At 44.5% G+C, this 27,409-nt stretch overlaps 1 protein-coding gene across 1 annotated transcript in view; it reads right to left on the reverse strand.

Annotated features, from left to right (window-relative positions):
- Positions 1 to 26,626, reverse strand: part of LOC135549127 (ubiquitin carboxyl-terminal hydrolase MINDY-2-like) — a 32,263-nt gene extending 5,637 nt beyond the window's left edge. The window contains exons 1-8 of the mRNA XM_064979178.1: positions 25,653 to 26,626; positions 24,700 to 24,757; positions 15,178 to 15,242; positions 5,677 to 5,835; positions 4,539 to 4,641; positions 3,473 to 3,615; positions 2,396 to 2,569; positions 808 to 984 (exon numbers count right to left, since the gene is read on the reverse strand). Of these exons, the coding sequence (XP_064835250.1) occupies positions 808 to 984; positions 2,396 to 2,569; positions 3,473 to 3,615; positions 4,539 to 4,641; positions 5,677 to 5,835; positions 15,178 to 15,242; positions 24,700 to 24,757; positions 25,653 to 26,552 (1,779 nt within the window). The 5' untranslated portion in view covers positions 26,553 to 26,626. The remainder of the gene's footprint in view (positions 1 to 807; positions 985 to 2,395; positions 2,570 to 3,472; positions 3,616 to 4,538; positions 4,642 to 5,676; positions 5,836 to 15,177; positions 15,243 to 24,699; positions 24,758 to 25,652) is intronic.
- Between the last annotated feature and the right edge of the window lie 783 nt (positions 26,627 to 27,409).

Here is a 27,409-nt window from a genome sequence, read left to right on the forward strand (position 1 = left end):
GCTGGTACGGTTGGCCCTGGGTTCCTCCTAATGCAAGACAATGCTAGACCTCATGTGGCTGGAGTGTGTCAGCAGTTCCTGCAAGAGGAAGGCATTGATGCTATGGACTGGCCCGCCCGTTCCCCAGACCTGAATCCAATTGAGCACATCTGGGACATCATGTCTCGTTCCATTGCACCACAGACTGTCCAGGAGTTGGCGGATGCTTTAGTCCAGGTCTGGGAGGAGATCCCTCAGGAGACCATCCACCACCTCATCAGGAGCATGCCCAGGCGTTGTAGGGAGGTCACACAGGCACGTGGAGGCCACACACACTACTGAGCCTAATTTTGACTTGTTTTAAGGACATTACATCAAAGTTGGATCAACCTGTAGTGTCGTTTTCCACTTTAATTTTGAGTGTGACTCCAAATCCAGACCTCAATGGGTTGATAAATTAGATTTTTGTGTGATTTTGTTGTCAGCACATTCAACTATGTAAAGAAAAAAGTATTTAATAAAAATACTTCATTCATTCAGATTTAGGATGTGTTATTTTAGTGTTCCCTTAATTTTTTTGAGCAGTGTATATAAACTGACAACCCTTACCCTTTTTCTCATCCTCATTCCTCCTTTTTCCCTACACATCTTTCTCTCATCATATTCCTCATTCAATTCCACTCCTCATATCTTCCCTCCCCCTTCTCACAAGCTCCCCTCCTGCTCAGAGGGGTTGGGTTAAATGCGGAAGACATTTAAGTTGAAGGCATTCAGTTGTACAGTTGACAAGGTATTCCCCTTTCCCTCCCTCCCTGGCCCCTTCCCGACCTGTGCTTGTGCTGCGGCAGCCTGCTCCTGCTCCTGGTAGTACTGGGAGGCTCGTCGGTCCTCCTCCTCCTGCAGCTTCTTGGCCAGCTCCAGGTCACTGATGCCCTCGGGGAGCTGCTCCCACTGCAGGTCCTGACTCTGCTGCTCCTGCTGCAGCGACAACGCCATCAGGTAGTCCTGCATATGATGAGGAGAGGGCGGGGGTGTAAAGAGAGAGAAAAAGAGAATAGGACCAGGTCAATGAGTCTCACGTCATGGTGTTTACACTGTTACCAGAGTGATGTGCCACTGCCAAGTAAGCCTAGTTTAAGTAATCCTAGTTGTAAGCTACAAAACACCACCCATTTTAAAGTCAGGGCTACACACCTCTTTATTCATTCATAACCCTCATGTACAGTGAAACCAAATATTTTCCTGAGTGCAGCATCAGACTGTCTTAATTGTCGGCTATGATATGCCCTCGCAAGCATAAGGGTGTCTGGATGGATGAGAGTGAGAGTAGAGATGACTATTCCCCCCCTCTCTGTACTGGGTGAGGTTGGTGAATATGGACCCTGGCAGATGGACAAGCTGCTGGGCAGCCCTGCCACCAGGCCTGACGGGCCAGCCAATCAGCTGTCGTCTGCACAGGGGACACAAACCACATCATGCATTATTAAACAGCCAATCGAAGTGCAGCGTGATGCAGCGCAGTACAGAGGGAGGCGCCACATGTCACGGTCATCGCCTGATCAGGCATTCAGACATCAAAACCCTGAGTGTGGGTGTGTGTGTGGGGGGGTAGGTTAACAGGAGAGCAGAGGAGCTTTGAACATCTATTATTGAGGAACTTTTCCCCACTACTTCTCCAGAGTAGAGCTGAGAGCAGATGGAGCAGGCTAGGAAGCCACGGGAAAGCAGAGCCCAGATAGAGGAGATCTGTAATATTTACTGTTACCCTTTATACAATCCACTCTGTTTTTATTTTATTTTACTAGGCAAGTCAGTTAAGAACACATTCTTATTTTCAATGACGGCCTAGGAACAGTGGGTTAACTGCCTTGTTCAGGGGCAGAGCGACAGATTTTTACCTTGTCAGCTCAGGGATTCAATCTTGCAACCTCGTCCAACGCTCTAACCACGAGGCTACCTTTTTTTTTTTTTTTTTTTTTACCTTTATTTAACCAGGCAAGTCAGTTAAGAACAAATTCTTATTTTCAATGACGGCCTGGGAACAGTGGGTTAACTGCCTGTTCAGGGGCAGAACGACAGATTTTGTACCTTGTCAGCTCGGGGGTTTGAACTCTCAACCTTCCGGTTACTAGTCCACCACTCTAACCACTAGGCTACACTGCCGCCCCCCACCTGCTCCCACAATCAGGTACACTCTGATTGTGACTCACCCTGACTTAGTATTTTTGTAATGCTGCATTGTGACTGTGCACCTTGTCCTCCATGGTATACATCCTCTGCAAGAGATATGTGGTGCACCCAACAGTGCGAAATGGCTGCCACGATTCAGCTAGATGGGTGTTCAGCATTGTTTGTCATTGCTCCCATGAATGAAGTGGAACTGGATCAGAGGGCCCAATTGGAGTAGTGGTCTGACCTGGTCTATCTGGTCCTGCTGTCCGCGGTACACCGTTTCTGGGTCTGACGGAGGTCGCAGGCGGAACTCAGAGTCACAGAAGTTGCCATCCCCGTCCACATTGTGCAGGCTCTCCCACACCACCTTCTCCTCCGTCAGGAAGCCCTGATCTGTCACCAGGAGGTACAGCTGGCCCTGATCACACGGAGACACGCGTTATACACGTCTTATCACTGCCAGAAAATACATCTACACACTTTCACACTCTTATTCCTGTAATAGGTTAACCCTGGATAACAGGTCTGTGTGTGTTTGTGTGTTTAAATGAGGGGGGCTTTGGTATTGGTAAGTATTTATCTTGGGGTCATGGGTGCTACACACAGCTTGCTTCACTTGGCAAGCATACTCACACACACACTCTCACACAGACAGGCCTGCTCAACTTCCCCTGCTACAGATAACAGGAAGAGCCTGTCCCAGCTGCAGTGATAAGTGGAGGGAGCACAAGGCGGCTGAAACCATCGTAGATAGCATTCAGACTCTAGGTGCTGAATAGGTCCCCATCACGTGTCTACCATGCTCTTTGGGGCATTTGTATTTATGCCCTCACACCAGCCTCAGAACCCTATGTACTGAACATTACATCACCTGGGACTGGGGTGTGGGGAGATCTATTGGGAGGGGGAGGACAGGGAGAAGGGGAACACACTAACAGTGCTCAGCTGTTAACAGATGGTTGAAAAGACTTGGATGAAAGAAAGTCCCCATGTGTCAACAACCTACAATACATAGAATGGGGTGATTTGATCTGGAACCTAGCAATACGTTTGAAATAAAGGCTTATCTGGGACTGAGTGATTTGAATTCGGTAACATTATGCAATTCATTTATATAACACCCTTTCCCACTACTAAGAGGACAAGGCAGACTTAACTTGTTTTTGTTCATAATGGACGGTGGTTTGGGGACGCTGTAGCAGAGGAAAGTAAAGAAGACCCATTCACAGTAAACAGTACTGTAAGCAGTAACCCATTTGTCATAACCTCGTGACATAAAGCAGTGGATAAAGGCTTGTCAATGACTTGAGTGGTCATTCACCTTGAACTTGATCATGGTGCTGAAATGGTTGTTCCTGAAGAACACACAGAGCTCTCCTTCCTGCACGGTGGACGTGAGCTCACACAGACCGGGGTACGTCAGCTGGGTGGCCGTGCTGTGCAGAAACTGCTCGGCTACAAAGCCTGCAGGCAGAGAAAGAGAGAGAGGGAGAAAGAGAGAGAGGGGAGAGAGAAGGCAAGAGATAGAGAGGGAGAAAGAGAGAGAGGGGAGAGAGAAGGCAAGAGATAGAGAGGGAGAAAGAGAGAGAGGGGAGAGAGAAGGCAAGAGAGAGAGCGAGTCAGTGAGAGACACACAAGACCGACAACCTGAAAAACAGACAAAGACTTAGGGACTGATATAGAGATATAAAGTCATGTACAGACGGACAAGGATAGACACACTGACCTATAGAATGAGACACAGAGAGAAAGAGAGCGAGATAACGCGAGCGAAAGAGATAGACAGAGTTGTATTGAGTGACACGAAGAGACAGGGTGATATTCTAACTAAGGAGACAACTAGACAGACTGCGGAGAAGTACTGGAGAGGAAACTGAGACACAGCTCTTCGCCCCGCTAACTGACTCACTCTTTCGTTATTTGTTTATTTATGTGATGATGCTAAAATGTTTATTCTATTCTACGGAGTCTTTACCTTATGTTCGTATTCTTGTATTTTATTCTTTCTTATTGTTGTTGCATTGTCAAGAAGGAACCTGCAAGTAAGGATTTCATTGGACGATGTCTACCATGTGTATCCCGTATATACTTCGAATAAAACTTAAACTTGATGCTAAAAGCATAAAACATTCAGCCCACAAGCAAACGTGCCTATGACGGGAATACATCTGAACTGCCCTGGGTGAGCAATACAAGCAGCGTGAGAGAGGGAAAGGAACAGAGCTCAACTAAAGTCAGTCGTCCACAGGAATGTTTAGCCCAGGCCTCCGTTTATCTGCTCAGCGCAATAGGAGAAAATGTCAGCCTTATCAAGCAGCCTGGGATGTGTAGCAGAGAGGCAGCGAGAAAGAAAGCAACACATCCCTCCAGTCCATCGGTCCACCCACCTTCCCCAGCCAGCTCGCTGCTGTCTGACTGTTTGCAAGAGATTATCTTCTCCACCAGCTGGTTGTAGCTGCAGTTACCCACTGCCTTCACTGTGTCGCCCATCTGGAGGGAACATAAAAGAGGAGAGCATTCATCAACCGTTGTTGTGTTCTATTATTCACTGTGTCGCCCATCTGGAGGGAGCATAAAAGAGGAGAGCATTCATCAACCGTTGTTGTGTTCTACTATTCACTGTGTCGCCCAACTGGAGGGTGCATAAAAGAGGAGAGGGCATTCATCAACCGTTGTTGTGTTCTACTATTCACTGTGTCGCCCATCTGGAGGGAGCATAAAAAAATAGGAGAGGGCATTCATCAACCGTTGTTGTGTTCTACTATTCACTGTGTCACCCATCTGGAGGGAGCATAAAAGAGGAGAGCATTCATCAACCGTTGTTGTGTTCTATTATGCAGTGAAGAACAAGCGACAAGAACATATTGTCATGTTTTCAAAAGAAAAATACTCAATATGAGTTGTACACTAACCAGTCATTCTGAAGTAATTTCTTTCATAAATAATGTGTGGAGTTGGTTTATTGTCTATATGACAAACGGCTATAGAGTACCACAGTATGAGTTATAATACCCATAAAACCTAGTGGTCAAACAGGGAAATAGTTCCAATCTTTTTTACACCATTTATTTTTCCAACAGGGGATTTTAGAAACACTTAAAATAAGTGCTGTGTTTCGTGTAGGCTTGCCCTGGCGTGACGTTTTGATAACTGTGTAAATCTCTCTAGGACAAGGTGACTTTAAACAATATATTTGCCTGTATATCATAGCAAAAGCTACATGGGTTAAAAAGGTAGACTTAGCGTTATGATGTTGCCGTGAGCAGCACCGTAGTTACTGCAATGAGTGCGATGCAATACCTTGCTCTCACAGTCACACAGAGGATCTGGGCATGTGCACGGGGTTTGCTTCACGCTGCTACAACGTGGTAGCTACAGGACCAAAACAGCAGAGAAGGTCAGCCTCAGGCTTCAATGTTCTGAGTTATTGCGGATATTGACCCACTACTGCTGTTTTCTTTGTGCATTTATGTCAACTCGCCGAGTCTACTTTTAAAGGGGGCTGAGAGAGGAAAGGGTTCTCACCTGCAGGTCCACCAACCAGCCGTGGTAGAGAGGGATGTCCAGCAGGTCAAAGACAATGCACTCTGGGGTGTACTCAAAGACCCGCACCCCTGTGAACTTCACGTTGACATCCAGCCCTGTCTGCAGCTTGTGCAGCACCGCCATGGCATCACTCATATTCTGGGGGACAACAAATAGAAAGTCATGTTCCTTTTCAAGGTCTTTAGCCAGGGATGTTAGTCTTTGTAGAATTGTTGTTAACTATGGCATTGAAATAAGATTTGACATTGGAATAAATGTTGAGGACAGTGAACCAACTACTGTCACATACTACAGCAGCTACAGCAGCTACAGCAGCCGCAGACTCACCCACAGAAACCTGCTAGTTTGTACTATCAGTTAAGTATACAAACTGTACAAATCAGAAAGTGTCCTGACCAAGGAACTTCCTGTCTACCGTACTCTTCACTCCCTCCTGTTTTTCGCACCTCAGACACAGAAAAGACTAACAAGACCCGTCTGTAGCAACGCACATGTCTTTTTCAGCCATCTGTTTCATGTGTTTGAGGGACGCAAAATCCACTTGTAACTTAAATCTTTCTGAATTGATTGCTTTCACTTTACTTCTACGACTCCATCATACTTTTGCTTGTGCCTGTCTTTTTTAGTCATTAACGTTACGACCGCGGAAATATTTGTAATGACCTGTCAAACACACTCCGGTAACTTCTGAAATGGGCTGAATGGAATACATTGTCTTTCTGTTGCATCTATAAGAACACTAAAGCTTATTTTGGGGATGTAACACATCTCAACGCAAGAATGAGAAGAAATATCACTTTATTTTGATGTGGAACTGAAAAAAGTAATAATTTGCCGCAATTGAAATGTTAACAAATTAAATGCACTGAAATGGATGCAACTTCTGAAAATGAACACTCGGATTATAGTGATATTATGTCTGAACTTGCAAACAATTCAAAGTATGTATAGGTAGGTGTAATCTACAGCCAAGCGTGTTGAATTTTAATCCGAGGGGATCCTGCTATTGGCACAATTGTTGAATTATGCAACAGAACGTGACAACAGTCATTAATTAGGCAGTCTAGACAGCACAGGTGAGTGCAGGTAGACCAAGAGTCCTAGACAGAGGAGGAGTTTGTGGTTGCAGCCCTGTTCCACCCCTTTATGTTAATGTTTAATTTATGCAAATACATCCATTGTATTTATGCAACTGTTTCAAGTACACATTTTCTTTATTTTAACATAAAATATAAAAGAAATACCTGACTTATATATATATATATATATATATATATATTATATATAAATAAATAAAATGGTGAGTGCACCCCCCCCCACCCCCCAAAAAATAAACACCTGAATTCCCAACAAAATCCCTGAACGCCATTCATTATTTTTCAGTGCCAGTAAAATGTTATGTGCTATAACTCAGTCAATCCTGATGGATAAAAAAAATAAATCTAAAAGTTTGGAGGGTATTCATCTATTGTCCAACTGCTGCATTTATTAGAATTGTTTTCAAAACCTTTTAACAATTTTGATGACTGTTGCTTTGGTCTGTGTCACAGGGAGCCTCTGCAGCTGTCCCCACACCCCACACACACAGAGAGGTGATAGTGGGTGACTGTGTGTGTTTTCTCAATTATCTAAGAGGATAACCTGTCAATAAGAGGGAAAATAAATTCCCAAAAGCAGGGAGATCCTCCAGCTTTCGCACTTAGTGGTGTGGGTCATTGAAAAGCATTTCGCTGGACGATCTGTGTGTGGTGGGGGGGGGGGATTAGGATGCCTGTGGACAGTTGTGGGGAGGATTAGTATGGTTCATGTAACAGACCATGCAGCTGCTCCACTCCAAAGGAAGAGAGCTTCAGTCACATGACATCAGATGAACCCCCTGAGAGCTACTGATTAGCGCCTCACTAAGCGGGGGGGGGGGCTTCCTCCACTTCCACAGTGCTTTGCTGTTTACACTATATATACACAAACGTATGTGGACACCCCTTCAAATAAGTGGATTCGGGCTATTTCAGCCACACCTATTGCTGACAGGTGTATAAAATTGAGCACACCGCCATGCAATCTCCACAGACAAACATTGGCAGTAGAATGGCCTTACTGAAGGGCTCAGTGATTTAAACGTCATAGGATGCCACCTTTCCAAAAAGTCAGTTGGTCAAATTTCTGCCCTGAAAACGTCTAGGAGCAACAACGGCTCAGCTGTGAAGTGGTAGGCCAAACAAGCTCACAGAATTGTCTGTCCTCTGTTGCAAGACTCAGTACAGAGTTCCAAACTGCCTCTGGAAACAACATCAGCACAAGAACGGTTTGCCAGGAGATTCATGAAATGGGTTTCCATGGCCGAGCAGCTGCACACAAGCCTAAGATCACCATGTGCAATGCCAAGCATCGGCTGAAGTGGTGTAAAGCTCACTGCAATTGGATTCTGGGGCAGTGGAAACATTCTCTGGAGTGATGAATAATGCTTCACCATCTGGCAGTCCGACAGACAAATCTGGGTTTGGTGGATGCCAGGAGAACTCTACCTGCCCCAATGCATAGTGCCAACTGTAACGTTTGGTGGAGGAGGAATAATGGTCTGAATAATGATCTGAATTTTTTTGGGGGGGTCATGTAGTCCATCATTGAGACACACAGCAAGGATTATCTCTGCTTTATCCTCCTTGTTTTCCTAATTGCATTTTTGAGGACAGGTGCTAAAGCACAAGTCAAACATGAGTCAGTGCAGTGTAGCAAAAACACACACACTGACAAGTGCACACACAAATGTGTGGGCACTGCGTCTCTGTCTGGCGGGTGGCGAAGCTGGCAGCACAGTAAGAGATCAGGAACGTGCCCGCCCACTGCTCCCGCTCTGCCCAGTGCCCAACATGCTGCCTGCTCTGCACACCCACACCCTCCTGCTGTGTGGCCAAGCCCTGCTCCACAGATTATGACCAGACTACATCTAAGTGCCACCCTAACCACACTAATCATAAATTCTGTGCTGAAAATGGGATCCACACAGAGCCTGTGATATTTGCATGTGATGATGTACAGTAGACTATTCCCTGGACAATGAAGGCCAGTATTCAATGGTTCCACTCCAGCTTTTACGAAAGAGGGAGACTGATTGGATAAACAGGCCGGCCTTCCTGTAACGTTCCACTAACATGCTGGGAGCCAGATCAAAATGTTATTCCCCCCAGCAGTCACTTACACACACGACCACGCTCATTCGCCAGCACGTCTCTCTCTCTCTCTCTCTCTCACACACGCTCTGCTTCCACTTGGGACTGGTGAGTGACTCCAGACCTCTATCCGCAGGCAAATCAGGCTGACCACAAAGCTGACTGACAGACTAATTGACAGACACAGGCAAGAGCTTTGCTTCAGTTTTCATGTCAATGGCATTCTGGACAACTCCCCGAGTATTATGGAGATCGGGCACAAAACTTTATTAGTTTGAGTTAAAAAGAAAAACGCTATTGCAACCTCTTTGCAATAAGAAATTGAGACCAAAAGCTCAAGAGAAGTTCCAAGTATTTAAAACCAAGGACACATTCAGCTGAGTGCACATATTTAGAAAGTTCACAAAGCATCTTATACTCTTCCCTCCTTTTGGTCACCACCCTCTTGAAGTTGTCACCACCCCAGCGATACATTTATGACCCCAATGAGTTTCCCTCTGGCTCCTGTGGAATGTCCATGCTCCTCTCTTTGTTCATCCAGATGTCAGAATCCCACCTCGTCCATCTTCTGTTCTGGGCTTGACCCTGCTCTCTGATCCTAGGCAATTTCCTCTTCTCTGATTGGGTTATGGTTTCTAAATTAGCATACACACAGTTTCAGGGCCTAAACTCCATTAATTCTCACAGTAATCATTCACTAAACAGGATAAAAACTACAGTTTAACATGTTACATTTTAATTGAATCCATCAGTAGCCTACGTCAGTTTAAGTCTGCATTTTAGTCTACAACTGTGCACTCTTAAAATCCACAATCATGTTGCATACAGCGACACACTCCCATCCTGCTACATTATTTTTTTAGGAGCATCTCCATCTCAATAAAATAGAATATTCTATATCGTATAACCATAAAAGCGCTGTCAAGTGAATAGTGGTAGTGTGCAATCTCTCAGGAGTGCCATTTATGGGAACATGACCAGTCTTTGCAGAATAAACCTTTACGAATTGCTCCAGTTTCTGAGTTACTGTTTAACAGCAGCCAAGCAATCGCTATTTTAATCATCATATCCTCCGACAAATGATATTTGATGTTTTGAAGCCAGAATTTATAAATAGAACTCTGTTATGATGAACTCCTTCAACACTAAATCATATAAAAAGGAGCTTGAATATTCAAATATGCAGCAGACAATATCAAACAAAAAGGCAAGATATATATATATATATACACACACACACACAGTGCCTTGCGAAAGTATTCGGCCCCCTTGAACTTTGCGACCTTTTGCCACATTTCAGGCTTCAAACATAAAGATATAAAACTGTATTTTTTTGTGAAGAATCAACAAGTGGGACACAATCATGAAGTGGAACTTTTTTAACAAATCAAAAACTGAAAAATTGGGCGTGCAAAATTATTCAGCCCCCTTAAGTTAATACTTTGTAGCGCCACCTTTTGCTGCGATTACAGCTGTAAGTCGCTTGGGGTATGTCTCTATCAGTTTCGCACATCGAGAGACTGAAATTTTTTCCCATTCCTCCTTGCAAAACAGCTCGAGCTCAGTGAGGTTGGATGGAGAGCATTTGTGAACAGCAGTTTTCAGTTCTTTCCACAGATTCTCAATTGGATTCAGGTCTGGACTTTGACTTGGCCATACTAACACCTGGATATGTTTATTTTTGAACCATTCCATTGTAGATTTTGCTTTATGTTTTGGATCATTGTCTTGTTGGAAGACAAATCTCCATCCCAGTCTCAGGTCTTTTGCAGACTCCATCAGGTTCTCTTCCAGAATGGTCCTGTATTTGGCTCCATCCATCTTCTCATCAATTTTAACCATCTTCCCTGTCCCTGCTGAAGAAAAGCAGGCCCAAACCATGATGCTGCCACCAGCATGTTTGACAGTGGGTATGGTGTGTTCAGGGTGATGAGCTGTGTTGCTTTTACGCCAAACATAACGTTTTGCATTGTTGCCAAAAAGTTCAATTTTGGTTTCATCTGACCAGAGCACCTTCTTCCACATGTTTGGTGTGTCTCCCAGGTGGCGTGTGGCAAACTTTAAACGACACTTTTTATGGATATCTTTAAGAAATGGCTTTCTTCTTGCCACTCTTCCATAAAGGCCAGATTTGTGCAATACACGACTGATTGTTGTCCTATGGACAGAGTCTCCCACCTCAGCTGTAGATCTCTGGAGTTCATCCAGTGATCATGAGTCTCTTGGCTGCATCTCTGAACAGTCTTCTCCTTGTATGAGCTGAAAGTTTAGAGGGACGGCCAGGTAGATTTGCAGTGGTCTGATACTCCTTCCATTTCAATATTATCGCTTGCACAGTGCTCCTTGGGATGTTTAAAGCTTGGGAAATCTTTTTGTATCCAAATCTGGCTTTAAACTTCTTCACAACAGTATCTCGGACCTGCCTGGTGTGTTCCTTGTTCTTCATGATGCTCTCTGCGCTTTTAACGGACCTCTGAGACTATCACAGTGCAGGTGCATTTATACGGAGACTTGATTACACACAGGTGGATTGTATTTATCATCATTAGTCATTTAGGTCAACATTGGATCATTCAGAGATCCTCACTGAACTTCTGGAGAGAGTTTGCTGCACTGAAAGTAAAGGGGCTGAATAATTTTGCACGCGCAATTTTTCAGTTTTTGATTTGTTAAAAAAGTTTGAAATATCCAATAAATGTCGTTCCACTTCATGATTGTGTCCCACTTGTTGTTGATTCTTCACAAAAAAATACAGTTTTATATCTTTATGTTTGAAGCCTGAAATGTGGCAAAAGGTCGCAAAGTTCAAGGGGGCCGAATACTTTCGCAAGGCACTGTATATACACACTGCTCAAAAAAATTAAGGGAACACTTAAACAACAATGTAACTCCAAGTCAATCACACTTCTGTGAAATTAAAAACTGTCCACTTAGGAAGCAACACTGATTGACAATAAATTTCACATGCTGTTGTGCAAATAGAATAGACAACAGGTGGAAATTATAGGCAATTAGCAAGACACCCCCAATAAAGGAGTGGTTCTGCAGGTGGTGACCACAGACCACTTCTCAGTTCCTATGCTTCATAGCTGATGTTTTGGTCACTTTGGAATGCTGGCGGTGCTTTCACTCTAGTGGTAGCATGAAACGGAGTCTACAACCCACACAAGTGGCTCAGGTAGTGCAGCTCATCCATGATGGCACATCAATGCGAGCTGTGGCAAGAAGGTTTGCTGTGTCTGTCAGCATAGTGTCCAGAGCATGGAGGCGCTACCATGAGACAGGCCAGTACATCAGGAGACGTGGAGGAGGCCGTAGGAGGGCAACGACCTAGCAGCAGGACCGCTACCTCCACCTTTGTGCAAGGAGGAGCAGGAGGAGCACTGCCAGAGCCCTGCAAAATGACCTCCAACAGGCCACAAATGTGCATGTGTCTGCTCAAACGGTCAGAAACATACTCCATTAGGGTGGTATGAGGGCCTGACGTCCACAGGTGGGGGTTGTGCTTACAGCCCAACACCGTGCAGGACATGTGGCATTTGCCAGAGAACACCAAGATTGGCAAATTCGCCACTGGCGCCCTGTGCTCTTCACAGATGAAAGCAGGTTCACACTGAGCACGTGACAGACGTGACAGGGTCTGGAGACGCCGTGGAGAACGTTCTGCTGCCTGCAACATCCTCCAGCATGACCGGTTTGGCGGTGGTTCAGTCATGGTGTGGGGTGGCATTTCTTTGGGGGGCCGCACAGCCCTCCATGGGCTCGTCAGAGGTAGCCTGACTGCCATTCGGTACCGAGATGAGATCCTCAGACCCCTTGTGAGACCATATGCTGGTGCGGTTGGCCCTGGGTTCCTCCTAATGCAAGACAATGCTAGACCTCATGTGGCTGGAGTGTATCAGCAGTTCCTGCAAGAGGAAGGCATTGATGCTATGGACTGGCCCGCCCGTTCCCCAGACCTGAATCCAATTGAGCACATCTGGGACATCATGTCTCGCTCCATCCACCAACGCCACGTTGCACCACAGACTGTCCAGGAGTTGGCAGATGCATTTGGTCCAGGTCTGGGAGGAGATCCCTCAGGAGACCATCCGCCACCTCATCAGGAGCATGCCCAGGCGTTGTAGGGAGGTCATACAGGCACGTGGAGGACACACACACACTACTGAGCCTCATTTTGACTTGTTTTAAGGACATTACATCAAAGTTGGATCAGCCTGTAGTGTGGTTTTCCACTTTAATTTTGAGTGTGACTCCAAATCCAGACCTCCATGGGTTGATAAATTTGATTTCCATTGATAATGTGTGATTTTGTTGTCAGCACATTCAATTATGTAAAGAAAAAAGTATTTAATAAAAATATTTCATTCATTCAGATCTAGGATGTGTTATTTTAGTGTTCCCTTTATTTTTTTGAGCAGTGTATATATACACACACACTACCGTTCAAAAGTTTGGGGTCACTTAGAAATGTCCTTGTTTTTGGAAAGAAAGAAAAGCACATTTTTGGTCCATTAAAATAACATCAAATTGTTCAGAAATACAGTGTAGACATTGTTAATGTTGTAAATAACTATTGTAGCTGGAAACGGCTGATTATTTATGGAATATCCACATAGGCGTACAGAGGCCCATTATCAGCAACCATCACTCCTGTGTTCCAATGGCATGTTGTGTTAGCTAATCCAAGTTTATAATTTTAAAAGGCTAATTGATCATTAGAAAACCCTTTTGCAATTATGTTAGCGCAGCTGAAAACTGTTGTGCTTATTGAAGACGCAATAAAACTGGCCACCTTTAGACTAGTTGAGAATCTGGAGCGTCAGCATTTGTGGGTTTGATTACAGGCTCAAAATGGCTAGAAACGAAGGACTTCCTTCTGAAACTCGTCAGTCTATTGTTGTTCTGAGAAATTAAGGCTATTCCATGCGAGAAATTGCCAAGAAACTGAAGATCCCGTACAACGTGGTGTACTACTCCCTTCACAGAACAGCGCAAACTTGCTCTAACCAGAATAGAAAGACGAGTGGGAGGCCCCGGTGCACAACTGAGTAAGAGGACATGTACATTATAGTGTCTAATTTGAAAAACAGAAGCCTCACAAGTCCTCAACTGGCAGCTTCATTAAATAGTACTCGCAAAACACCAGTCTCAACGTCAACAGTGAAGAGGCGACCCCAGGATGCTGGCATTCTTGGCAGGAGCTTGGAGAGGTACGACTGTACGGCAGTCAGAACATTCTCCTTGGACAGTAATCGAGAGACTGGTATGTACACACGCACACATGACTGTTCTCCTCCCCGAGCGATGACGTCCGCGAAGAGAATAACATTCACAGATGTGCTGGTTCTTTGCCACAGCAGAGTGGAGAGAAGGAGGAGAGGAAGAAAGGCCATGGCCCTCCCACATTCCAGGCAGCAGGGATAGGGATGGGATTGTGGATGGGAATTATAAAGCCATCCCTGCCAGGCCATGTGAACCACCCAGAGCCCCAGCACTGGCCTCGATCTGAACTCAGCCATGCATCCCTGAGCACCCTCCCACAGCGATGTGAAGAGACATGACCTGCCCCTCATGACCATGTTGTGCGGTTGGCATGATAAGACGCAGCTTATGTAACCTATATAGGGGCTAAACGCAGATCCAGGGCAGTGGGCTGTTTTTTATGGAACCTATATAGGGGCTAAACGCAGATCCAGGGCAGTGGGCTGTTTTTTATGGAACCTATATAGGGGCTAAACACAGCTCCAGGGCAGTGGGCTGTTTTTTATGGAAGCTATTTAGGGGCTAAACACAGCTCCAGGGCAGTGGGCTGTTTTTCCATACAACCATAATCATTATGATGCTTATTTTCATCTTACATAAATATATATTCATTGGTGTTTCTGGAGATTCATTCCCAATGCAAATGTTGCGCAAGTGCACATGACCGTATAAACACTCATCTTAACATTGCATCGTTGACATTTAGAATATGATATATTTCTGGATAGAAGAAGACAGGAACTGCAGTCACTAAATGGGAGGCAGGGATATTTTAGGCTGGGAAGTGAGAACAAGTGAGCCCCCTTGGCGTGGTGCGAGTTAATAGTGTGATGCTGCTGCTTTACTTTTTGGCTGCTGCTCTGCCATCAGAGATCTAAGAGGGAGAGGGGGGGTGCCCAACAACCTAGAGCCTGCCTGCCTCATCCTGCATGCCTGTCTGATTCTCCAACATGAGCCACAGACAGACACAGAGATGAACCGGTAGACATGCGTATGATCAGTGAATAACTGCCCTTATTGATTGTGTTAAGGTAACAGTCTTTACCTGTTCATAGTTTAGCCGCTGGGCTTCAGAAATCTCTTTCGGCTTGGCATCGAGGATGTAGTCTCCTGCAGGGGAGACAGAGCGAGGGAGAGAGAGAGGATGAAGCAACATCAGAGGACCTGGGGATACAGGCTAAGTAAAGCAGCCACAGACACACAAGGGGAGCTGAGAGGGAAAATATCATCAGGGTAGAGCCCTGCCCGCTCACCAGTGACATCACAGCCTGCTTACGTCAATCCCAAGTGAAGAGGTGATATTATCGACTATGTTCTGATTTCATAAGAGGTGTCTAATCCTCAGTGAGAAGCGGGATGTTGAGTGCTAAGCGCTGGCCAGCTGTTTTTCCAGGAAGGGCTTGGCCAGGCATGCGGGGTCAGTCAAGCTCTGGCCAGTGGTGAGCTGCTAGAGAGTGGTTAAGGGCTTAGTGTAGGACCTAGGGAGAGTAGCCCTGGGGCGGGCAGGGAGAGCCTTGTGAAGAGCCATGTGGTGCTAATCACAGTGCACCTGTCATCCAACCATTAACGTCGCACCCAACTCCACCCTCCCCTCTCTGAGCAATACATAGCGGCAGTGTCTAGCTGTCAAAAACATACCCACTCGCGAGATATTTTATGTTACAAGATAATGATTCTGAGACTTTTATATCTGAATAACAAAAATAGGCCTACCTTTTCACATGATCCAACGATTGCTATCTTACTTTAACAAAGTGAGCCAGTAGTCAGTGTGTTTGAGAGCCGGGGAGCTACTCTGATTCGATCTCCATATCCTCTCCTCAGACACAGGCTTCCTCAGCCCTGGCCATGAATGCACCCAGCTGAGGCCAGTCAACTGACTCGGACATTTCTATGCCCAGGGAACCCCCGGCCATACCCCCCCCTACCTCCCCCCGCCTGCCCTGTTCCCTGCCAGCTGACTCTAGACTGTGCCCTCCCTGCCTGGGCCTCTACTGCTGCTGATGATGATTCACTGGCATGCTCCACTGAGTACTAAATCCCAACACCGACCAGCAGCCTCTTTAATACAACATACATCTCCTCCACTTCTGCCCCTATGGGCCTCACAGTAGTTATTAATACAGCGCCTGAATCAGCCCACGTTAAATGGGGCTTCTTGTGAGCAGCTCTTTTTCACAAGCCATTGTTTTTTGTCTGGGCATAAAACAATAACTGTGCGTATTGAAGTGCAGTGGTGAGGCTAGGAGACAGGCCTATCTACATGTTCCAGGACATTACACAACATGAATGTTTGACCAGGGACCAATCCATTCATTATGAGCTCTCAGCCACTAGCTGGAGTAAAGACAAAGCAGTCTCCACAAACACGGAGCTGCAATTTATGGGCACTTGTGAAAGAAGAGCAGAGACGACTCAGAGGCATATCTGGGATGATACGCACACACAGCCTGCATAACGCAGTTAAAGGTCGGTATTGTACACAAGAGGGATGGCTACAACCATGAGCAGTCCTCTAGGAAATCTAACACGACAGTCGGAAAAACAGGAGTTGCATGAAATGAAAACGCTGTGCTTCATTACTATTTGTCACCTGTGATTTGCAGAAGGGTTGAAGTGCTCACTGAGTCAGGGTGCTCAAAAGAGACAGGGAGTGTTTTTACACTGAACTTGGAATCAACCATGGGTATCTGTAGGAGCAGATGAGCAAGGTGCAGAGTTGCAGACAGAGGGAGCAATCAGGGGATTCCATCTGGGGCACAATGGGGGAGAGGGCCCTGAGTGGGGGGGAGAGGGCCCTGAGTGGGCGGGAGAGGGGGTAAAGGCCTCTGTGGCTTCTTACTGATATTCAACATAGAGCTATGGGGTTGGAGTGAGTTATGTGTTCCATCAGACCCACACACTAGGCTACCTCTGTCTCTCAATGTGCTAATGCTTTGGGTCAGTCTGAATGGTCTCCTCTCTCAGGGTTTCATGTCAGTTGGCCAGCAGGGTACAGTTTACAGTTTATTGTTTGCCTCCTCTTTTATAAAAAAGTATTTGAAGAAGGTCAAATTAGATTTGCCTGGTCATAGTGTTGTCTGACAATGAAATGCACACACTGTAGATGATAATTTTTCTTCCAGCAAAATGAACCAAAGTCTAATGCATGCAATTCAATTATAATTTATCAGTCATGGACACCAAGCGCTACGGACTCAGAGGCAGATTCTGTGGGGAGGAAACACAAGGCTCTCCCAGTTCAACAACAGACAAAATTACTAATTCTAAATGACATTTTCCTAGCCAATGCATCCTAAAAATGTAACATCTAACCAAAAGGTAACAACATTATTGCATACAATCATTATTACCCCTGGTACAAAACACACTAATGAGAAGTCAATACAACATTTGAGTTAGACCTAATTTATTTATTTTTTATTTCACCAGGTAGGCAAGTTGAGAACAAGTTCTCATTTACAATTGCGACCCGGCCAAGATAAAGCAAAGCAGTTCGACACATACAACGACACAGAGTTACACATGGAGTAAAACAAACATACAGTCAATAATACAGTATAAACAAATCTATATACGATGTGAGCAAATGAGGTGAGATAAGGGAGGTAAAGGCAAAAAAAGGCCATGGTGGCAAAGTAAATACAATATAGCAAGTAAAACACTGGAATGGTAGATTTGCAATGGAAGAATGTGCAAAGTAGAAATAAAAATAATGGGGTGCAAAGGAGCAAAATAAATAAATTAATTAAATACAGTAGGGAATGAGGTAGTTGTTTGGGCTAAATTTTAGGTGGGCTATGTACAGGTGCAGTAATCTGTGAGCTGCTCTGACAGTTGGTGCTTAAAGCTAGTGAGGGAGATAAGTGTTTCCAGTTTCAGTGCTTTTTGTAGTTTGTTCCAGTCATTGGCAGCAGAGAACTGGAAGGAGAGGCGGCCAAAGAAAGAATTGGTTTTGGGGGTGACTAGAGAGATATACCTGCTGGAGCGTGTGCTACAGGTGGGAGATGCTATGGTGACCAGCGAGCTGAGATAAGGGGGGACTTTACCTAGCAGGGTCTTGAAGATGACATGGAGCCAGTGGGTTTGGCGACGAGTATGAAGCGAGGGCCAGTCAACGAGAGCGTACAGCGTACAGGTCGCAATGGTGGGTAGTATATGGTGCTTTGGTTACAAAACGGATTGCACTGTGATAGACTGCATCCAATTTGTTGAGTAGGGTATTGGAGGCTATTTTGTGAATGACATCGCCAAAGTCTAGGATTGGTAGGATGGTAAGTTTTACAAGGGTACCAGACACCAGACACAGTCAAACCAGACACCTAAGTATTTGTAGTTGTCCACGTATTCTAAGTCAGAGCCGTCCAGAGTAGTGATGTTGGACAGGCGGGTAGGTGCAGGTAGCGATCAGTTGAAGAGCATGCATTTAGTTTTACTTGTATTTAAGAGCAATTGGAGGCCACGGAAGGAAAGTTGTATGGCATTGAAGCTTGCCTGGAGGGTTGTTAACACAGTGTCCAAAGAAGGGCCAGAAGTATACAGAATGGTGTTGTCTGCGTAGAGGTGGATCAGAGACTCACCAGCAGCAAGAGCGACATCATTGATGTATACAGAGAAGAGAGTCGGTACCAGAATTTAACCCTGTGGCACCCCCATAGAGACTGCCAGAGGCCCGGACAACAGACCCTCTGATTTGACACACTGAACTCTATCAGAGAAGTAGTTGGTGAACCAGGCGAGGCAATCATTTGAGAAACCAAGGCTGTCGAGTCTGCCGATGAGGATGTGGTGATTGACAGAGTCGAAAGCCTTAGCCAGATCAATGAATACGGCTGCATAGTAATGTTTCTTATCGATGGCGGTTAAGATATCGTTTAGGACCTCGAGCGTGGCTGAGGTGCACCCATGACCAGCTCTGAAACCAGATTGCATAGCAGAGAACGTATGGAGAGATCGAAATGGTCGGTAATCTGTTTGTTGACTTGGCTTTCGAAGACCTTAGAAAGGCATGGTAGGATAGATATAGGTCTGTAGCAGTTTGGGTCAAGAGTGTCCCCCCCGTTGAAAAGAGGGATGACCGCAGCTGCTTTCCAATCTTTGGGAATCTCAGACGACACGAAAGAGAGGTTGAACAGGCTCGTAATAGGGGTGGCAACAATTTCGGCAGATGATTTTAGAAAGAAAGGGTCCAGATTGTCTAGCACGGCTGATTTGTAGGGGTCCAGATTTTGCAGCTCTTTCAGAACATCAGCTGAACGGATTTGGGAGAAGGAGAAATGGGGAAGGCTTAGGCGAGTTGCTGTGGGGGGTGCAGTGCTGTTGACTGGGGTAGGAGTAGCCAGGTGGAAAGCATGGCCAGCCGTAGAAAAATGCTTATTGAAATTCTCAATTATGGTGGATTTATCAGTGGAGACATTGTTTCCTATCTTCAGTGCAGTGGGCAGCTGGGAGGAGGTGTTCTTATTCTCCATGGACTTTACAGTGTCCCAGAAATGTTTTGAGTTAGTGTTGCAGGAAGCAAATTTCTGCTTGAAAAAGCTAGCCTTGGCTTTTCTAACTGCCTGTGTATAATGGTTTCTAGCTTCCCTGAACAGCTGCATATCACGGGGGCTGTTCGATGCTAATGCAGAACGCCATAGGATGTTTTTGTGTTGGTTAAGGGCAGTCAGGTCTGGGGAGAACCAAGGGCTATATCTGTTCCTGGTTCTAAATTTCTTGAATGGGGCATGTTTATTTAAGATGGTTAGGAAGGCATTTAAAAAAAATATCCAGGCATCCTCTACTGATGGGATGAGATCAATATCCTTCCAGGATACCCCGGCCAGGTCGATTAGAAAGGCCTGCTCGCTGAAGTGTTTCAGGGAGCGTTTTACAGTGATGAGTGGAGGTCGTTTGACCGCTGACCCATTACGGATGCAGGCAATGAGGCAGTGATCGCTGAGATCTTGGTTGAAGACAGCAGAGGTGTATTTAGAGGGCAAGTTGGTTAGGATGATATCTATGAGGGTGCCCGTGTTTAAGGCTTTGGGGAGGTACCTGGTAGGTTCATTGATAATTTGTGTGAGATTGAGGCAATCAAGTTTAGATTGTAGGATGGCTGGGGTGTTAAGCATGTTCCAGTTTAGGTCGCCTAGCAGCATGAGCTCTGAAGATAGATGGGGGGCAATCAGTTCACATATGGTGTCCAGAGCACAGCTGGGGGCAGAGGGTGGACTATAGCAGGCGGCAATGGTGAGAGACTTGTTTTTATAGAGGTGGATTTTTAAAAGTAGAAGTTCAAATTGTTTGGGTACAGACCTGGATAGTAGGACAGAACTCTGCAGGCTATCTTTGCAGTAGATTGCAACACCGCCCCCTTTGGCAGTTCTATCTTGTCTGAAAATGTTGTAGTTTGGAATTAAAATGTCAGAATTTTTGGTGGTCTTCCTAAGCCAGGATTCAGACACAGCTAGAACATCCGGGTTGGCAGAGTGTGCTAAAGCAGTGAATAGAACAAACTTAGGGAAGAGGCTTCTAATGTTAACATGCATGAAACCAAGGCTATTACGGTTACAGAAGTCGTCAAAAGAGAGCGCCTGGGGAATAGGAGTGGAGCTAGGCACTGCAGGGCCTGGATTCACCTCTACATCGCCAGAGGAACAGAGGAGGAGTAGAATAAGGGTTCGGCTAAAAGCAATGAGAATTGGTCGTCTAGAACGTCTGGAACAGAGAGTAAAAGGAGGTTTCTGGGGGCGATAAAATAGCATCAAGGTATAATGTACAAACAAAGGTATGGTAGGATGTGAATACAGTGGAGGTAAACCTAGGTATTGAGTGATGGAGAGATATTGTCTCTAGAAACATCATTGAAACCAGGAAAAATGAAAAATACTTGAAGAGAAGCAGCAAACTGAGAAATGTAATGAATATTCGCATGACTGACATCAAAAATATATTTCTTGACAATGAAGAATCATCCCTCTGTTTCCCCAATCACATTTAGCTGTTTATATTATTGGTAGCTAACTAACATGTCCCCCAATGAAGCACGACAGTGTACACTGTAATTAAACCATGGTGAGAAATATCCTTAGCCATAAATTAACGACAGTCTGTGTCTTGGCTCATAATGACTAATACAGATTAAATAAAAACCAGTTGAATCTGCTAATCACATGCAGAATGTAGGACAATGTAGCACAAACAGTCAGGAGTCTTTTAGTGCAAACTGACCTCTATACCGAACTCCCAAATGATCATATGAAAGTAAACAACTCCCATGGCATGACTAATGTGGATACATTTCAGGACTTCTGGCGTCTCTCAGAACTCAGCAGCTGGTGACTCCATTTCTCTTATAGTTAGAGTTGTTATTGATGCCTAACAGTCTTTATATGATGCATTTAGCTAGAACACACTCAAAACGGGACACTAGTCATAGCACCAGTCAAAGAATTATAGAGCTGGTCAAATTGAAACCAAACTGACCACTGCCATGAAAAGAGGGCTTGGCTATAGTGACAGATTTTTCTCTCTCTATAGCTTAGATGAGAATGCCTTTAGTAACAGGACACCCCTGGTTCTTCATCATAACAGCACCCAGCTACGGAGGGAGGCAGTGGGGTCAGCGTGCCACGCATGGAGAGAGAACACAGCTCCTGTTTCCCTGACGCTAGCAGGGCTTGGTCCACAGGGATTCTTCAGTCCTCCTGGTCAGTCTATACTGGACCATACCACCTGACCTCACATGGGTATTAGCGATACGCGGGTGAGCTGTTTTTCATCCGCGCCCGCTCACAATTGGTAATAATCCATCCGCAAGCGCTGATGAAAATCTGAGGCCCTCATCCGACCCTAACCCACAAATACAGAAAATTTGTTGCACAAACTGAGAAGGAAACATGTTTAGATGGCCTACCAAAATGTCAGAAATTATAAGCAGAAACTTAGGCCTGTTAGTCAACTGTGTTAGTCTATAATTAGATACAGACAGCTTCTCTTCTGTAATTACTTCTTGTCCGAGAAGACTAAATAAACCTTTGCTCACCAGAATAATGTTAGAAATCAATAGTGTTAATGTTTCAATCTATACTGAACAAAAATATATAAGGTGTTGGTCCCATGTTTCATGAGCTGAAATAAAAGATCCCAGAAATGTTCCATACGCACATAAAGCTTAATTCCCTCAAATTAATTTACATCCCTGTTAGTGATCATTTTATCCTTTGCCAAGATAATCCATCCACCTGACAGGTATGGCATATCAAGAAGCTGAATAACAGCATAATCATTATGCAGGTGAACCTTGTGCTGGGGGACAATAAAAGGCCACTCTAAAATGGACAGTTTTGTCACACAACACAATGCCACAGCGTGCAATTGGCATGCTGACTGCAGCAATGTCCACCAGAGCTGTTGCCAGAGAATGTAATGTTAATTGTCTCTACCATAAGCCACTTTCAACATTGTTTTACAGAATTTGGCAGTACGTCCAACCGGCCTCACAACTGCAGACCACGTGTAACCACGCCTGCCCAGGACCTCCACATCCGGCTTCTCACCTGCGGGATCATCTTAGACCATCCACCTGAACAGTTGGTGAAACTGAGGAGTATTTCTGTCTGTAATAAAGCCCTTTTGTGGGGAAAAACTCATTCTGATTGGCTGGGCCTGGCTCCCATGTGGGCCTGCCCTCCCAGGCCCACCCATGGCTGCGCCACTGCCTAGTCATGTGAAATCCATAGATTAGGGCCGAATGAACTGTTTTCAATTGACTGATTCCCTTATATGAACTGTACCTCAGTAAAATGGTTGAAATTGCTGCATGTTGCATTTATATTTTTGTTCAGTATAGTTGACTTTGTTAAAATTGTTGTCTTTCATCTCTGCTTCTCTCACACAGCAAATACGTTCTGGGAACAAGGAGAAAATTGAATGACTTAAAAAAAACATGAAAGATTTTACATGCAAAAATGTCTAAATGACATCAGTTTCATCGGTTTAGAAAATTAAAACAGCTCAACATGTTTTTGATAAGATCTCAGTCCGGCTTGGATAAATATTTTATGTGGTTTAAATAATAAGATAATAATAATAAAGGTAAAGCGATGGCTTACACTTTTATGATGCTGATAAAGATAGCACCGCCACCTTTATAGACTGTCCCTAACCGCACATTCATTCTCTCAAGATGCTGAAAGAAACAATAATTATTATTAATTCTGCAGGAGTTAATATTATATTAGGCGATGTGAAAGGTTATAGACCTACAGTCAATCCACGTTTCAGTTAGGCTACTATTACATTTAACCCATCTGAACAGTACAGGTCCCTTGATGTGCCATTTTGAATTCCCCGTCTTGAGACTGTTGAATCATCACACATGGCATAGCCAGAACTGCCATCCTCCCTTTTTACTACTTTACTACATTTTCCCCAAACATCAACGCTCCATTTCGCAGATTTTCTATTATTGAATTAAACTCCGACATTGTCCTTTTTGCCTCAGTGGATCGATTTGAACTTTTCTGCCCAAGTCCCCAAATGCATTTGGCAATTGCCGTGTATTTAGGGCACTACAGTTAGTGTGTAGCCTAAGCTTTAGGGCCTAACGCCAGACAGAAATAATTAAATGAAAACCTCAATGTAGTCTATAGATATGAATTGCACATTTATGGATTTTTTATGCATTGTTTTCTCTTTATTCAACTCGCCTGCCCACCCTTCATCCATACAATATTTTATGACCCTAAACCTACCCACCACATCTGTGGGGACTCCAGGCATATAACTAATGGGTGTACAAGTACATATGCACTCCCCTGAGGGCAGGTCTAGCAGCTAGGTGACGACCAGAATGCGCATAATGATCCAGGTACAGTATTGAATTTATTACAGAATCTTCCATTGTATTCACTGGCTAAAAATCAAGTGGAGGTTTTGTTAATTTATAAGGAAAACTCAGGTAATATTGGCATATTGGTGATTTCACAGCAGCTATGCAATTACTGTGTGCCATTGCTTAAATCATATGAAATCCATATTATATAGCAATTTATCCTAAAGCTAGGAGAGGCAGCAAATCCACAGTCTACTGAAGGGAGGTGAGGAAATGAGTATAATAAAACTGAAGGGCCAGGCAGCAGTGAGGCAGGTCCTGTGATTATTCATACAGTAATGCCTTCCCAGGCAGTGGGGCATAATTACAGCCCTCCAGTACTCTGTCATTAAGGTCACATTGCACTTCCCAGGCTAGTTTCTACTACAGCTCAATGCTCCACTGCACTGGTGTACTACAGTTACAGCCAGACTAGCAATTTGTGACATGGACCTTCCAGGCAGGTTCAAAACCAAAGAAAACTACAGTATTTCCCATTGCCTTTGAGCACCGTCAAGGTGGCTTGAATTTGTATCAGGCTTAAAAATAAAATAAAAAACAGGTCACAACTGTCCGTAAACTTAAAGAAATACTAGAGACCAGGAATAAACTGTACATTTCACCCTCCAGGAGAGCACCAAAAGAACAGGTCACTGATTTAAATGACACTTGGGTCTTCGGTTTCGTAAACAGATTCCCACTTGTACTTACCAAGATATTCCATCAACTGTTCAGCAGTTATGATCTCCATCATTGGTGGCATCTTCACCTGTAATGGAAGCACATACATTATTTAACAAACCAAACAATATGACTAAAATTAGTCAGGCCAATAGAACCTGGCTGACAGGAATCTCCCTCCCCCATGATTATGGTTCACAGTAAATACAGCCACACCTGGGAAGTGGAAAACTGTGTTTAAAGTCACCAGAAGTGCATTGTTAGCAGTTGCACAACTGTCAGCACACACACAGGCGTTTGAAGCAAAGAATTCTGTTTACAGTCACTTTCATGTCACCCATTTTCACAGTAGGTAGTGAAGTTTTAGGGAAGGTTTCAGACACAGAGCTGCAGTTTAAGTTGTGAAGCCACATACTGAATCAGAATCTCCACCGCCTGCCAACCAACTGTCACTGACAATAAATAAACATTATCTTTATGATGTAATTGAAACCAGAGGCTTAAAAATGACTAAATTGGAAGCTCTGAGACTACTTATAAGAGAGAGACTGAGCTGCCAAGGCTGCAGCATGGGGAAAATATATACAACTGGGTCTATGGCATAATTGGTCAATGTGACCTGTCAACAAACTCCATCATAAAATTACAATAATTGAGTATTAAGAGAAAATAAAGATGAATGCATATGAGCGGTATAATTTGAACTCTGCCCAAATGAAGGAAGATTATTTATGAATCTTTAACTTTTCATGGTATTCTATATTCTGGCAGGTGACAATAGCTTATTTTACTACTGATCATTCAATTTTTATTTTAAACTGATAATACAACAGATAGCGTAGTTATGATGACCAGCTTCAGAATTACTTCTCTATTAGGAATTTAGTATTGACAAATAATAGATGTGAAAATGTTCCAAATGGCATCACGCACACCACATGTAAACTTGTCTCAGAGGTCTGGTTATGATGTCAGTCATTTACCTTCCATGCCAGCAGTAGGACATTCATAATTGCCAGCAATGGGCATGGACCGTTCTCATTCTGGGTAATGATAGGTGTGTTTTCCTCCTTCCACTTGATCCACTTGATGTGGTATATGGACTGGCCAGCGCCCCGGTCCTTGGTGCACGGGATCTTAGTTCCATCAGCCCCATACTCGCTCTGTAGTGTTATTGCCAGCCCCCTGTCCTCCAACCCTTCACTGTTCAGATCGAAACTGGGACAGGAGTTGAGGTTCGAGAAGGACTCAAGTGAGTCGGCGCTCCTAGATTCTGCCGCGATGCACGGGTCACTCCCACTCTGCAAACCCTCGCATATGGTTTTGTCAATCGCGACTCCACATTTGACGTTTCCCGTATTTGTTTTGTCCGAACATAGGTCGGTCGGTTTTGCCAGCTTCGCTGGTTCAACTGACTCACGACCCAACAATTCAGCTTCACCATCTGTAATCCTTACCCCCATTGAGGAAGGCTCGCCATCCGTTTGATTGTTTACTAACTTTGAGGTGGCACCCTCGTTATTTCCTGTAGCCAGTTGCGTGCCATATCCCATCCCGTTACTCAAATTATCTCCAGATCCAGAGGACAATGTCTCCGACCAACCACTCGATTGAATGTTCTTCTCTTGCACCGGGAGAGACTCGATCATTTCTGCCATATCTAATTTCTCAACACTGGACATATCATTACTAGCAGTGCTAGGGGCACTACTGGAGCTAGTAGTAGAACTAACCAAAGTACTGAGAGAACGCTCACTATTCTTGCACGTATCGGTCGCTCCCTTCATTCCGCCAACTGTTTTAATATCGCCCATCTTTCCTGCAATAGTAGCACATAGAGTACTTCCTCCAACATCTCGATGCAGGTTTGCATTTTTCTCCATTTCGATTTACACACTGTCGACAGCTTTAAGCTAGCTTAATTCCAGCTTCAGCCCCACAGACGCCATGACATCTCTGCCAGTGACGTCACTGTAGAAGAGCCCACAGAGTTCTGGAAGAAATGCCTCTTCAGGCCAAGGAGAGGCAGTAGAGAATAACTGGAGACGTGAGTGCTGCTTTTCATAATTTGGGTGTGTTCTGTACATTTGTAATCCGTTTGCAACAAATTGCAATGCTTTCTCGGCATGGTTTCCTGACATTTTTACATTAATATTAATTGGCCCCCACGATTAAATCGGGAGGGGACTATGGATCTGTCTCCATCCTTTCGTTTATATGTTCATTTTAATCACATGCGATTTCTCAGAAAGCACTAGGCCAATTTGAACGAAACTTGGGTGAATAATGAGTCTTGCCATAGAGAGCAGGCGTTTACAAAATTACTGATTGGCCAGATGGTGGCTATAATAAGAGATTGAAAATGCACATTTCGAAGGTCACGCTCCTCACCCCGTTTTGACCTAGAGTCATGAAATTCGGTACATAGGCCCCTCTCCTCACAAGGAACACATTTGCATCAGGGACCCATAAGGTCCGCCACGATGGATTTTCCGCAATTTAGAATTTTGTGAAAAACACTTAAAATGCTACTCTGCTGGAACCGAATGGCCGATCTGCACACAACTTTACATATGGCATTTATGGACAAATGTCTCTTAATGCAATATTTTCCAGACTAGTACCGAAAACAACATGGCCACTATTGACCAATAAACGTTCACCTATGTATGGCCTGGCACTTAAATGCATATACATCAGTCAAGGATATTCATATTGTAACACAATTTGTTGCGCATGC

This window comes from Oncorhynchus masou, chromosome 1 (assembly GCF_036934945.1).
Source record: "Oncorhynchus masou masou isolate Uvic2021 chromosome 1, UVic_Omas_1.1, whole genome shotgun sequence".
NCBI lineage: Eukaryota > Metazoa > Chordata > Actinopteri > Salmoniformes > Salmonidae > Oncorhynchus > Oncorhynchus masou.